At 37.4% G+C, this 12,140-nt stretch overlaps 1 protein-coding gene across 1 annotated transcript in view; it reads right to left on the bottom strand.

Moving 5' to 3' along the window:
- LOC142981577 (condensin complex subunit 3-like) overlaps positions 1-12,140 on the bottom strand; it is a 13,086-nt gene extending 946 nt beyond the window's left edge. Inside the window, exons 1-23 of the mRNA XM_076127581.1 lie at positions 11,856-12,140; positions 11,388-11,558; positions 10,917-11,042; positions 10,566-10,714; positions 10,160-10,319; positions 9,606-9,787; positions 9,077-9,271; positions 8,615-8,775; positions 8,103-8,293; positions 7,742-7,840; positions 7,561-7,632; positions 6,957-7,199; positions 6,391-6,562; positions 5,931-6,016; positions 5,682-5,799; positions 5,499-5,584; positions 5,270-5,389; positions 4,812-4,979; positions 4,377-4,539; positions 1,852-1,965; positions 1,505-1,642; positions 1,011-1,169; positions 362-718 (exon numbers count right to left, since the gene is read on the bottom strand). Coding sequence (XP_075983696.1) covers positions 362-718; positions 1,011-1,169; positions 1,505-1,642; positions 1,852-1,965; positions 4,377-4,539; positions 4,812-4,979; positions 5,270-5,389; positions 5,499-5,584; positions 5,682-5,799; positions 5,931-6,016; positions 6,391-6,562; positions 6,957-7,199; positions 7,561-7,632; positions 7,742-7,840; positions 8,103-8,293; positions 8,615-8,775; positions 9,077-9,271; positions 9,606-9,787; positions 10,160-10,319; positions 10,566-10,714; positions 10,917-11,042; positions 11,388-11,558; positions 11,856-12,011 — 3,586 coding nt within the window. The 5' untranslated portion in view covers positions 12,012-12,140. The remainder of the gene's footprint in view (positions 1-361; positions 719-1,010; positions 1,170-1,504; positions 1,643-1,851; positions 1,966-4,376; positions 4,540-4,811; positions 4,980-5,269; positions 5,390-5,498; positions 5,585-5,681; positions 5,800-5,930; positions 6,017-6,390; positions 6,563-6,956; positions 7,200-7,560; positions 7,633-7,741; positions 7,841-8,102; positions 8,294-8,614; positions 8,776-9,076; positions 9,272-9,605; positions 9,788-10,159; positions 10,320-10,565; positions 10,715-10,916; positions 11,043-11,387; positions 11,559-11,855) is intronic.

Here is a 12,140-nt window from a genome sequence, read left to right as displayed (position 1 = left end):
ATATTATCAAGCTTACCAGATTGCAAGAACTTGCGGACTAGGTGACAACTAGACAAAGGGTATATAAATATTTTAGGTATAAATAAAAAATCGGAAATTCAAATGTCAAAGAGACGTAAAAAGTGACTTTCTCTGAAATAATTATTTAAACATTTAATACGATGTAGAATAGTACGACTGGTTGGAACTAGCAATGGTAATGAGAGTTATTATTTTGGTATATCACGGGTTATTGGATTTTTGGTAAATACAATATTACAGGTTTTTTGCAAATGCCATTTCATATTTTCATTAGTCCGCTACAAAAACTCAACAAAACAAAGTTACTTAAAGACGAAAAGTCACATGAAAATTAGCTCACCTTCCTTTTCGTTCACGACTTTCTTCTTCCCCTTGGCAACAACTTTAGGAGAGCTAGAATCAGTGCTGGACCCTGACTGTGCGCCTCGCGTGGATCTTCGCACAGTCACATTTGACACGTCCAAATCAGAAGGAGGGGATGGCGTCTCTTTAGGAGGGGCGGCTTTACTCTTGCCTTTCGACTTAGTTTCAGCCTTTGATGCTTTGTCGGCTTTGGTTTTGGCTTCGGCTTTCGATTTTGCTACGGCTTTTGTTTTAGACTCGGCTTTTGTTTTGGCCTCGGCCTTTGTGTCAGCTTTCGGCGAAGTGTCGGCTTTAGTATCGGCTTCGGATTTAGTGTCTGATTTGAGTTTTCGTGCTGCAATAAATAAATATAACAGTTTAAGTGTTGCCAGTAATAATACACAAGTGACGGATATTACGACTGGTGCAGTTACTGATGTGTAGAAACAAGATTATTGTACGAATAAAATGTTTTACGTCAAAAAAAAGCCTTTAATTTAAATCGTGCTGAAACGTTAAAGTTCAAATACTATAGCAAAGTATTAAATGTTCAAAGTATCAAAACTATCTATAAGAAGGAGCTGTTTGGCATTAAATTTACTTTAGGCATTACTTTCCAAGTAATTGTTGATGTAAATATCACTCACCTCTCTCAACATCGACTAAGGATCGCTGCGATCTGCTTCGTTTGACACCGCCTTTATCACTGTCTTCCTTTGATTCCTGTTTGTCTTTACTTGCTTTTTCTTTAGCGGCTACTTTAGTGGTGTCTGAACCTGCCTTGTTCATTGATAACTTTTTCTTGGCTGAAAATGCATGTCAAATGACAATTACAGTTAACATTGTTTGGTTAAATGTACTTTGTAACTCTGTGCTAAACGAAACTTTATTATAATAAAAAGTAAAATAATATTTGTAGTGATCATGCCGTGACTTTTATTGACACTGTCGAATGACAGTTGGTTCCACTTATACTAGTAGAGTTCATGTAAGTCCAAAGCACTGGACACATTCCATTTCATCAAGTTCATATATCTGTGGGATGGTAATTACTGTTTAAATCTATAACCTTTAAGTTCACACTCCTACAATCTATAAGCGAGATTGCATAAGAATTTCGTTAATTGTGAGGGTGACTTACCTTTGCTGATCTTAGGTTTTTTAACGGGCGATACACCACTGCTAGAATCACTGTGTATATCTGACGGGTCTGCCGTCGGGCCCGTGTCCGTCTCTGACGAGTTCCTTATGGCTCGACTGCTTTCTGCTTGTGGTTGAGCTGTACATAAATACATCATAATAAAATACCGTGTGTTGAATGACGTAAAATATAGTTTAGATTCTGCATCACACATGCAAAACTGCGTGCGTGTACGTATACGTTTTGTATTGAATTTTGTATTTGGTCTATGTGTGGCTAAACGAAGAATTAATTAATTGTAAGTGTTACCCTCTCGTTAACTCTTTGCGAATCTTTGTATAAATTACCTTCTGATATCCTTGAGAGTGCAGGGTCATCGGTGGGCGATGTTTCGTCGATTTCAACCTCTTCCTCTACTGTTTCGTTGACCACGACGTGTGTACTGCGAGCTATAGGTTGAGCTGAAACAAACAAAGATATAAGTACTGATTCTTAGGTACTTAAAGCTTCTCCTTAGGTACTTAAAAGACTGAGATTGAAAGAAAAAGTAAGGCTTGCTACACACGTTCTGTTCGGCAAAAACCGATTCGAAGCAATTACTGCACTTGTTCGGCTTGTGCCGATTGGATAGTTCCTTCGGGTCTGATTGTCACAGTTCGGTTCCAGCATTCAGGCGCGGCGATATGAGTAGCATTTTTTCCGAAAATTCATCAACAAATTCGGTAATACCGCCCGGCTAGGCCGTTTAATGCGAAACCGAAAATTTAATTCAATTCAATTTAATTCAATTTATTCAAATAAATTAATACATAAAGTTTAATATAAGTCTTATAGTTAGAATATTAGGTAGGTACATAATAAAAACATAGGGAGTCTGTATTAGGATAAATAAATCCTGTATCACAGGCTCTTAGATACGGCGAGCGTTATTGATAAAAAACAAAAATTTACTTATACAATATTTAGATATTAAATAATAATAGTTAAAATTTCTGGCAAAGTAAAGTTTAGATAGCACTACAAAACTGTATCATACTCCAGACCAAAAAGACATTATTCCCCAGCTCCCGTGCTAGGTTTGTACCTGTGTTACGGTGAGACAGAGAACAAGGCCGTCAGAGTCCTTGATAACACAATTATTGCAGTACTATGTTAATATAAAGATTATAATGGACCTATACACTATCATTATATAAAAATGACAAAATATGCTAATATGTAACTTAAGTAACGAGACATGTATATTGAAACAAAAATAAAAATCTAGGTCAAGCATTTAATGACGCAGTTCAGAAATTTGCTAACTAAGGAATCGAGTGTAAGTGGGTCAGTAGTGTTTGATGGAATGTTTACATTGGTGAATAATGAAGTAATATAATAATGAAGTACAAAGTTCACACACATAATTATTACGAAAAATAACTTAATTAAACGCCTATGCACCCTCATAATCAACAGAGTTGATGTATCTCTGTTCAGCAGCTTTTCTAGCGGGACACTCTGCTATTCCTGTTTGGTGTTTATTGGGCTTATTGTAACGTGTGCAAGTAGCGCATTTAGGCTCCATGGTATGCTTCAATATACAAGCGTCTATTTTATGTCCCGTAGCCGCACAGTGTCCACAAATGGTGTGACTTTCACGGCAAGATTTTGCCGCATGCCCGTACTGCTGGCACTTGTAGCATCTAGTTACAAGTGTGAAGTCCCTAACAGGACAAGAGGTCCAGTTTATGAATATACGAGTCTGAGTGATGAGAGCCTTGCGAATATTAGCAGGGACTTCAATTATATAATTACAGTTCGGGGCATCTTTCCTGCCGGATTTGTGGCTTAACTTGCATGTGGTCAAAAAGGTTTTTCTAGTGTCAAAGATGGAATTTTCTCGGCTATGTTTTGTTCGAATATGCAGGCAAAAACCTCTTTTTCGGGCATTGCGGAGGGAACCCCAACGATCACAATCCGAGGTTTGCGCTTTTGGGGTTCATCGGCTGTGAGTCCAAACGTAGATTGTTGCACGGCTTGTTTCAACTTTTCGGCATCATTTTTTGTCTCCGTGCTAATTATAACGCCTCCGTTTTTCGTTTTCTGCAGTCCGCGCACCTTCAACTTCATTTTTTCCGGACAAATTATTTTTTGTACAAGGTTTTTCGTCTCGTCGCTAGATTTCTGTTTATCCTTCGGGTATACGGCGACAGAGCTGAGGTTAGCGGGTCGAACAAAACTATTAGCTCCCTTTTTGACCATATCGGCAAACGAAACATTTCCAACGGTCGATGACTCCTGGACCGTCTGCTTGAGTGCAATAATATGTTCTGTCAAGTCGCACTTTTCTTTCAGAGCTTCATTCTTACTTGATAAGTCCAGGGCTTGCTGCTTCAGCGACTGATACAGAACCGCCATTTCAGACGTTCCTTTCCCAACTTTGCGACATAAGTTTGAGATTTTAAGCTTTTGATCCGAGTTTAGTTTACCCTCGGTGGATATGGAGCACACTTCATTCAAATATGTCTCAATGGTCGTCATCCATCTCTGCAACTCTGCTGTAGACACCACTTCAAGAGACACGGAAGTGGAGTGTTGAGGCGACCTACTCGGGGTGCAGGGGCTGTTCTCCATTTTAGTATTTCTATCTATTATACACGTACCCGTAACTTATAAACTCATTACTAACGATGGAATTTGCAAGCTTGCATTGTCAACGCACTACACAATTAAATTCTAAAGGAGGTCAATATATTATAAACTATATTAAATAATGCATAAGAGCACGTCTATATGCTTCAACGGTCAATGAACGAATCATGTATGTAGCAGGCCTTGGACGTACATTTGCGATGCACAAGTAATTGCAAGTGAAAGTTTAAGTACTTACGTAGTGATGTTGTGATTCTTCCCAAAGGCGCTAACGAGTCTTCTTGCATCGTTCCTTCTGTGATGCCGGTGTGTGACATCTTATTGAGACTGGCACGTTCTGATGCTTCCAATGCGCCCAAGTATCGTGTGAGGTTTCTACATGATTGTTTATCCGGTAGTTTCTGAAGCGAAGACATTATAATTAGTTCCTTACACCTCACACGAAAATATTTTTTTTTACTAAAGTAGTACCACTTTTCATTTGTGGTATAACTTGGGATATATCGGGATAAACACAAAGTTAGCATCTGTGCTAGTTTAACACAAAAATTATCATAGTCTACTTTATGGTGGATTCAAGCCTAACCCTCCACTAATTCCAGGAGGAGACCCTTGCTGGGCCGTAATGGGTAAAATTAATTAATAAATACATGAGACATAATCATGTACTCACAAGACAAAGATCTCGCAGCATATGCGCGAGCTCGGAGGCGAGGTGTGCATCCCTGGGCGGCGACAGTAGCGCCAGCACGCGGCACGCCAGCCCCACCTCGGCCGCCGTGGGCCGACGGACGATGTACTGACACAGCACGGTCGCCATGCCGCCTTGACTGTCCGCCAACTGGAAAATAAATTATTATCGTTAGATCTAGAAATACATCATTATATAGCGTTTTTGTGTATTCAATCTAATGTTTCACGTAGATGAAACGTCTTAAATCCGTACAACACACCATTTGATTCCGTTATATTGTCACCAGTGGCTTTCGTATTACTGTAATTTTGTAAGGTAGCGGTAAACCAATTTCTGATAAAAATGTTGTAGTTTTAAAATAAAAACAATATTATGTAAGTTGTTTAAAGTACCGTTAAATCATCATTGTTTTTACTTCAACATGCACTATAACTAACCTCGTGGTTGACTCTGGTAAGTGACACAATAAATCTGACGACAGCTTCTTGATCTATTTCCGCAAGCGGGGAACTGGACGGCGCATTCACTAATGCACGAAGAGTAGGCAGCGTAGCTTTCTGTTGGAACAACAAAAAGTTGTTACTAGATAGCATTCATCTTAATCATTGAAAGTGCTGGTCACAATCTATTACCAAGATTTTGGAATAAAAATAATGGTCCACGAACCTGTATCTGTTCTTGCGCTCCATCCACGGTCGTAGGAAACGTTTGGAAGAATACACCAATCGTTTGTCGAAGCATGTCTTCATCAACTAAAAGAAGAAAAATCTAAGTAACAAGGCTCACAACACTTTGAAGGATAACAACTTTGATACAGTTGCAGCCAAAGTGCATAAAGTAGTTTTTTACCTGTGGCAGGATTGAACCATAGAAGTAGTAGCCTGCTGAGTATAGCAGGAGATTCGAGATGGCCTAAGTGTAGTAGACGACATAAACCCTCTACAATAATGAGTCTATATGCAGCACACTGTAACAAAATCACACAAAAAGTTATTTAAGATTCTTTCTTATCTTGTTTCAATATTAGAAACTGATATGTTTTTAAGTTAAAGTTATTGTAATTAAATATGTAAAACAGTAATAATGTAGGATACTCACAGTGCTGTCCATTATCTTGAGGAGTAGTTCAATAACAGTACTGTGAGTTGGTGACATCGATATGATAGATTCTGATACACTGACAGCTGAAAAGGAAATTATAAACTTTATAGCTAATCATTTACTTTAGATATAGTAACGTTCGTAATAAAATTAAAGATTCAGAAGTCTATGCTTTCACGGCTGAACCATTAGATGGATTTTGATGTTATAAAGCATATAGACGACATGAATGTAACATGGGATATTCAAATTCAATCCCTAAGTGGCTGAAAAATAGGCAGAAATTTGTGGGCCAGCGGAGCTTTGCAAATCGGCTAGCACTGAATAATTATGCATGTGTTACGAAACATTCGTTTCTTTTCAGACCTTTAATTTAATTCAATTAAAATTATTATGATACAAAATAAACATTAATATGTGTTACAACTTTTAGCAATAATAATAAGAGTAATATTACCATCATCATCAATGTCCGCGTGGAAGGTGCTACGTTTCCTCGTAGTGTTGTTAGTAGTGACGGTGTCGCTGTGGCTGTCGTCCTCGAACAGTCGCGCGCCGTGCACACACAGCAGGTCCACGACACAGCGCAGCACCGTGGATACTGTGCGCTCGTTCGATGTGTCGATTAACTGGAATTATAGAATAAATGATATGAAGAAAACTCTTGCACCCTCTCTTAGAAACAGTAGGTGTTGTGAGGCCAGAATATTCATAAATTACTAGATTATTACGAAAAGTTCTTAAAAAAATAAAACGTAATATTAAAGCCGGTATGGAGCTGTTTAGAATCAGAATTTAGAACTTCGTAAATCAAACGATATGTTCTATTTTTTTTTTGTAGTACCAACAAGATAATGGTACATTACGAAAATTACTTGTAAGACTTTAACTGTATTACAAAAGAGAATTATGAGCTAAACTCTGTCTTAATTACCACAACAATAAGCTTTTCACCTTAAAGAAAATTTCATAAATCTATTTCAGTTTTTAATTTAATATTAAAATCAAACAGTTTGCACTCACATTAGCAAAGAAAAACGCCTTATTCTCCTTAGCAAACTCCTTATCAAGCATGCCATATAAAGCTACAGTTTCCAGCGACGTCTCAATAATGTCCGGGTTCTGGAATATCTCCACTTCGAGCTCACTAAAGATCATTTGCATCATCGGCGTGACAGTAGTGATCTGTGGGGTGTCTAGCGCGCAGTTCAGTATTGTGAGGCATTTGATCAGAGTCGCCGAGTCTGATACTTTCTCTTTGATTGTCTGTGAAATATAATACGTTATTTTAAAAATAATATAATAATAAATCATTTTATTATCAATCTACAATGGCTCATAGATATATACCTTACAAACTAACATACCTATATATTAAGTATAACATATTGTTCATAATATATTAAGTGAAACGTCATGTTTTTAAATCAAACATGGCGTTTTATCGACATTGGCACGTTACATTCGGATTGATATAAAGAGAGTTAATTATATTTGCGTTACGTTAAATATTGCGTCTGTTATTCCTACGCTTTTAAAAGTTCTTGATTATTTACATGAAACAAATAAAATTATATACAATGCACATTTTTATAAGGTTAATAATTTACTTAAATCGACAACTTACCGGTACAGGTGCTGGAGGAGGCGGCGGAGGCTGTATTGTCAACTCGTCCAGTTTCTTTTGAATATCTGCCACCTATGAAAAACAAGAATCGTATAATATATAACTATTGATATATTGGTAACACAGATCAAAGGCGATTGTTTCTTAAACTACTTTGTGTTATAGATTTTTTATAGTTTACCTTGGCTTTGCATTCAGCTGCAAGTGCGTAATTTTGTTCCCTGACAGCTTCTTCTTGAGCTTCGATGGCGACGTTCAATGATACACGGAGTCTTGCTCTCTGGGAAAGAAATAAATATTTTAATTACTCATAACTTAGAAAACCCTACTCATTTAATGTAAACACAGGCTATATCAAGTATTAGAGTTTTCTTAAAGTATTTGAGTTCTAATAAAGTCATAAAAATAAAATAGTAGAAAAACCTTTAACGTTTGCTGTTTCTCTGTCCGCAGTTAAGTTATGGTAACATGTGACATTGACAGCATTTGAGAGTAAAACATCTACAAGAAAACATTCAACAACAATTTGTGAGTGTACTTACTTGAAGCTTAGCCTCTGAAGTATCAACGGGTGGCGGAGGCGGTGGTGGTGGTACATCAGGCTCGGGAGGATCGCGCAGTGCGCTGAGGACTCCACCGAGCAGTTCCATACGCGGCGTTATGTCCGGCACTACTAGTTCCAGTGCTGACACGAACGCGCGAATTACGTCTGCGTTTAGAGGACCGTAGTCACCTGGGAAGTACGAAGTATTTATTCTATCTATTGGTTTACTAAAACCACAGGAAAACCATATTAATGAATAAAATTATGTAATGATTCTTTATTTAGGAAACAAGAACGGACGCCGTCACTTTATTTGCTAATTAGCTAATTTTATTACTTTCCCGCGTCTTCCAGCTACTTTATATTCTATTCACTATTAACCTGTTTTAACCGGTTGTGTTGAAACACCCTCTCACTAAGTTATGAGAGTATGAGAATAATTCTATAGCAGTAAAATACACAGTCGCTAGAGGCGCAAACGCAATGTTTCATTTACAAAATTTTACTTACCAGTAAGAACATCAGTGATCAATGTCTGCAATGCCGTTCTTCCAGTCGGGTCGGTGGCGTCGTATACTTTCAACATAGTACCCAGTTCGTGTAACACATACTGTCGAGTGCTGAACCCGACCGGATCCTCACTCTCATCTGGACATGGAGACTCTACGATACTGTGTATAATACAGAAAGATAGCGTTATAATGAGGAATTTATATTCGAAATATGCTGTTTTCATGTCAAAGGCGTGACTTTTTTGCCTGCTTTTAATGTAAACATATAACCAGATCATAACTTCTCTATTTGAAAATATTAAGCAGCTCTATAACTTATTTAACACTACAGCTTATATCTATACATTAGCGAGCAAATAGAATATTGCACCAACTTTCCGAATCATTTAAGAGTAGAAGTACGTGTACAAGTATGCTATATTGTTAAACAACAAGTTGCCTTCTACAATTTCAAACTTACGCTCTAATATATCCAGTCAACACAACTAAGTCTGGTAGTATTGTCTCCAGAGTCTCGTCGTCTTCAATCTTCTGCAAATGTTCTGCTAGATGACGCCAGTACCACGCAGTTTCCTTGTTCAGCTTTTCCGCAGGGATCAGACGAAGACTTCGGTCTGTTGGGAGCCATTCTAGTAGCTCTGATATTGGTAGGCGCCTAAAATGTAGAAAGTATAATTCATTCATAGAATATTCTATTACTAGATTAAAAAAAACATTAACAATTTCCTTTACAAGACATTTCTGAAATGTTGATTGACTGTGGAATGAAACAGTGTCCTTCAATTATATGTCAGAGATGACTCAAAGGAAATAGTTAGAAAATTGGTACTTAGTACTCTCATCAGTAGTCTCCCAAACATTCCTCCTCGTTGATGGTTCTAATTATTGTAGTTAAAAGTTAGTTAGTTCTTTGATTTCTGCCTACCACATAGAAAAAAAAGGGCCAGTTTTATACATGTTAACTATTGTTTCCATTTCAATAAACTTACTTGAACAATGACTCGAGTAGTTTTCCAGCAACATACTGCGAGTCTTTTGCATCGTGCGCGTTGTCGAGTCGTATAGCTTTCAGTAGATCTACAATATTGCCCTGGAATGTGCTCAGCCAGCCCGGTATTAGGATCTCTTCTACCACTCGACGAACACGCACGCTACGTTCAGTAAGACCGACCTGGAAGAAGAGGATTGCAAATTAAGATGTAAGAAACGGAAAGAGAAGTCTAAGCTATGTTACGAAGCTAACATACTCACAGATAAAGGAAAATACAACACTATGAAAAAGACCATTTAAGCCACCATTACTTTATTTACGGTGGAATACTATGCCACTGCCATAACTCACAAAATGGAAAAGGTAATCCTTGAACAAGTCTGCTTTGCATCGAAATGCAAAAAAAAAAATCAACTGATCGTTTCTAAGCACCTAATAGGTGCCATTCTTTGTCTACAACCAGAGTCATTTACTTTATTGTCATGTAGATTTAGTCACAGTGAAGGTAAACCACAGTAAAACTGAACATTGTGAGCTTCATGGGTTTATTACCTTGAGGGTTAGCAGTCTCTGCCGCACCCTAAGCTGCGTGACATTAATCGCTGCGATGTAGAGGAAGGCCGCGCGCCTCACAGCTTCGTCCACGTCACACAGGCGCTCCAACACGAATGGCACGTTGCGACTGCACTTCGCTATTGACATCACTATCGCTCTGTAAGACGATAATCAGAACAAAACGTTAAAGTAAAAGAAATGGTTGCATTTTGTGTACCATTTTTGAGTGCATTGTGTGTATTACGCTTTGAAGGCAAAAGTATCAGTGATCGAGCAAATGGTTGATCGTGGTTGATCAAAGATAAAGGCAGTTGTAAGATAATTATGTTTAAGGATTTCATTCATTTTCCACATAATGTATATATTACTAATAAAATCTTTATTGGCTAAAAATAATCTGTACCTTCTAACAGAGGAGCTAGGGTCACAGCTCATATGGAAGCGGTAGGCACGAGTCACTTCATCATCAGGCTCCATAGGATTCTGCAGTCTCTGTAGTGCTAAGGCAGCCCTACACCGAACTGCGCCACGAGTATCTTGTAGTCTTTGCATCTGTATACAGAATACTATGTTTTTCAACAACTGTCATAGAGTTGGAAAAGCAAATAACTAATGCTTTTAAAAAATATTATACACTACATAAGCAGAAGACCTAGCCGAACATGAAAATAAAATAAAAAATTGTCATGTTATAGCCTTTCTATTTTAGTTTTCATAAAAACATACAATTGGTCATATACAAGACAATAGGTACCTGTGAGGCAAGTAGTTTATCACAGAGGTCATCATCAAGAGAAGCATCATCACCAAGTGCAGACAGCACAGCTGCCAGCAGCTGACTGGCACGGTACCTCACTGACTGACCTGATACACATTGGCACTGAAAATAAAACAAAAACAGCATTATTATGCATACAACAAAATTCAATAAACTTAACACTTAAATATGCTATATCAATTTGTTCAACAATGTAATAATTAAAAATTTAATAAGAAGTAGGTAGGTATTACCCTAAGTTAACAGCCAGATTTTCAATTTACATTAACAAGATTGATTTTCATTAAGTGGGTCGAAAGTTCTCACTGTTTTGTTATTTTACTTGAAGAACAGGTTATGGTATTTGGGTCCAGTAAGATATTATAACAGAGATGTGCATACACCCAAAATACCTATGACACTATTCCTCTATACTTGTAGAAGTTTTAAGTATTCCAGAATACTTACATTGAATATAATATCAAATATGAACAGCAAGAACTCTTCCTCATCATCCAAGGAGGTGCAGAATGTAGCCACAAACTGTATGACACGGTCCACATTGGCACTGGTGTCTCCGAATGTGAACAAATACATCATGGCGTTCTTGAAGCTTTCCCGGAAGGTATCTTCATCAAGCTGAGAACATAATGTAAGCATTCAAATTCATGTTTTACAGTTCTTGTGTGATTAATATAGCCAGGATAAATAATGGGTGTTAATAGCCTGTTTTGGGACATTAGATGTTTATTTATTATTTGTAGACAAGGATGTTGGTACAGTATATATTATTATGATGGAAAAAATGTTCCTAATTACATCAAAAATGTTATACAAACTTCACGCTCAACATGCCCATAACTAATTTTCAAGTATTTTCGGTGGAAAACTTGTTTGATTGATACTGAAAGACAGTAAATAGAATTGGTTTCTTACTTTTTTGTACAGCTTCACCATTTCCTTGACGTATTTCTTGTGTTGAACAACATTGTATTGTACATTTTGAAATATTTTGAACATCACCGGATTGTTTCGCGGGTTCGGTTTTACCGCCGCCACTGGTTGTGGAACATCGGCTTCAGTTGGAGGCATTTTTATTACCAAATCTCTTCACTAATGAATATAGCCTCAAAGCTTTACTTAATTTAAAAACAAATTCACTTTAATAATAGTATTACTGATAACACACTGCGACCGTTTTGTTTTCAAATCTAGCGTCAA

The sequence above is a fragment of the Anticarsia gemmatalis genome, chromosome 20 (genome assembly GCF_050436995.1).
Source record: "Anticarsia gemmatalis isolate Benzon Research Colony breed Stoneville strain chromosome 20, ilAntGemm2 primary, whole genome shotgun sequence".
In the NCBI taxonomy this organism is placed as follows: domain Eukaryota; kingdom Metazoa; phylum Arthropoda; class Insecta; order Lepidoptera; family Erebidae; genus Anticarsia; species Anticarsia gemmatalis.
This window is presented reverse-complemented; position numbering and strand designations above follow the sequence as displayed.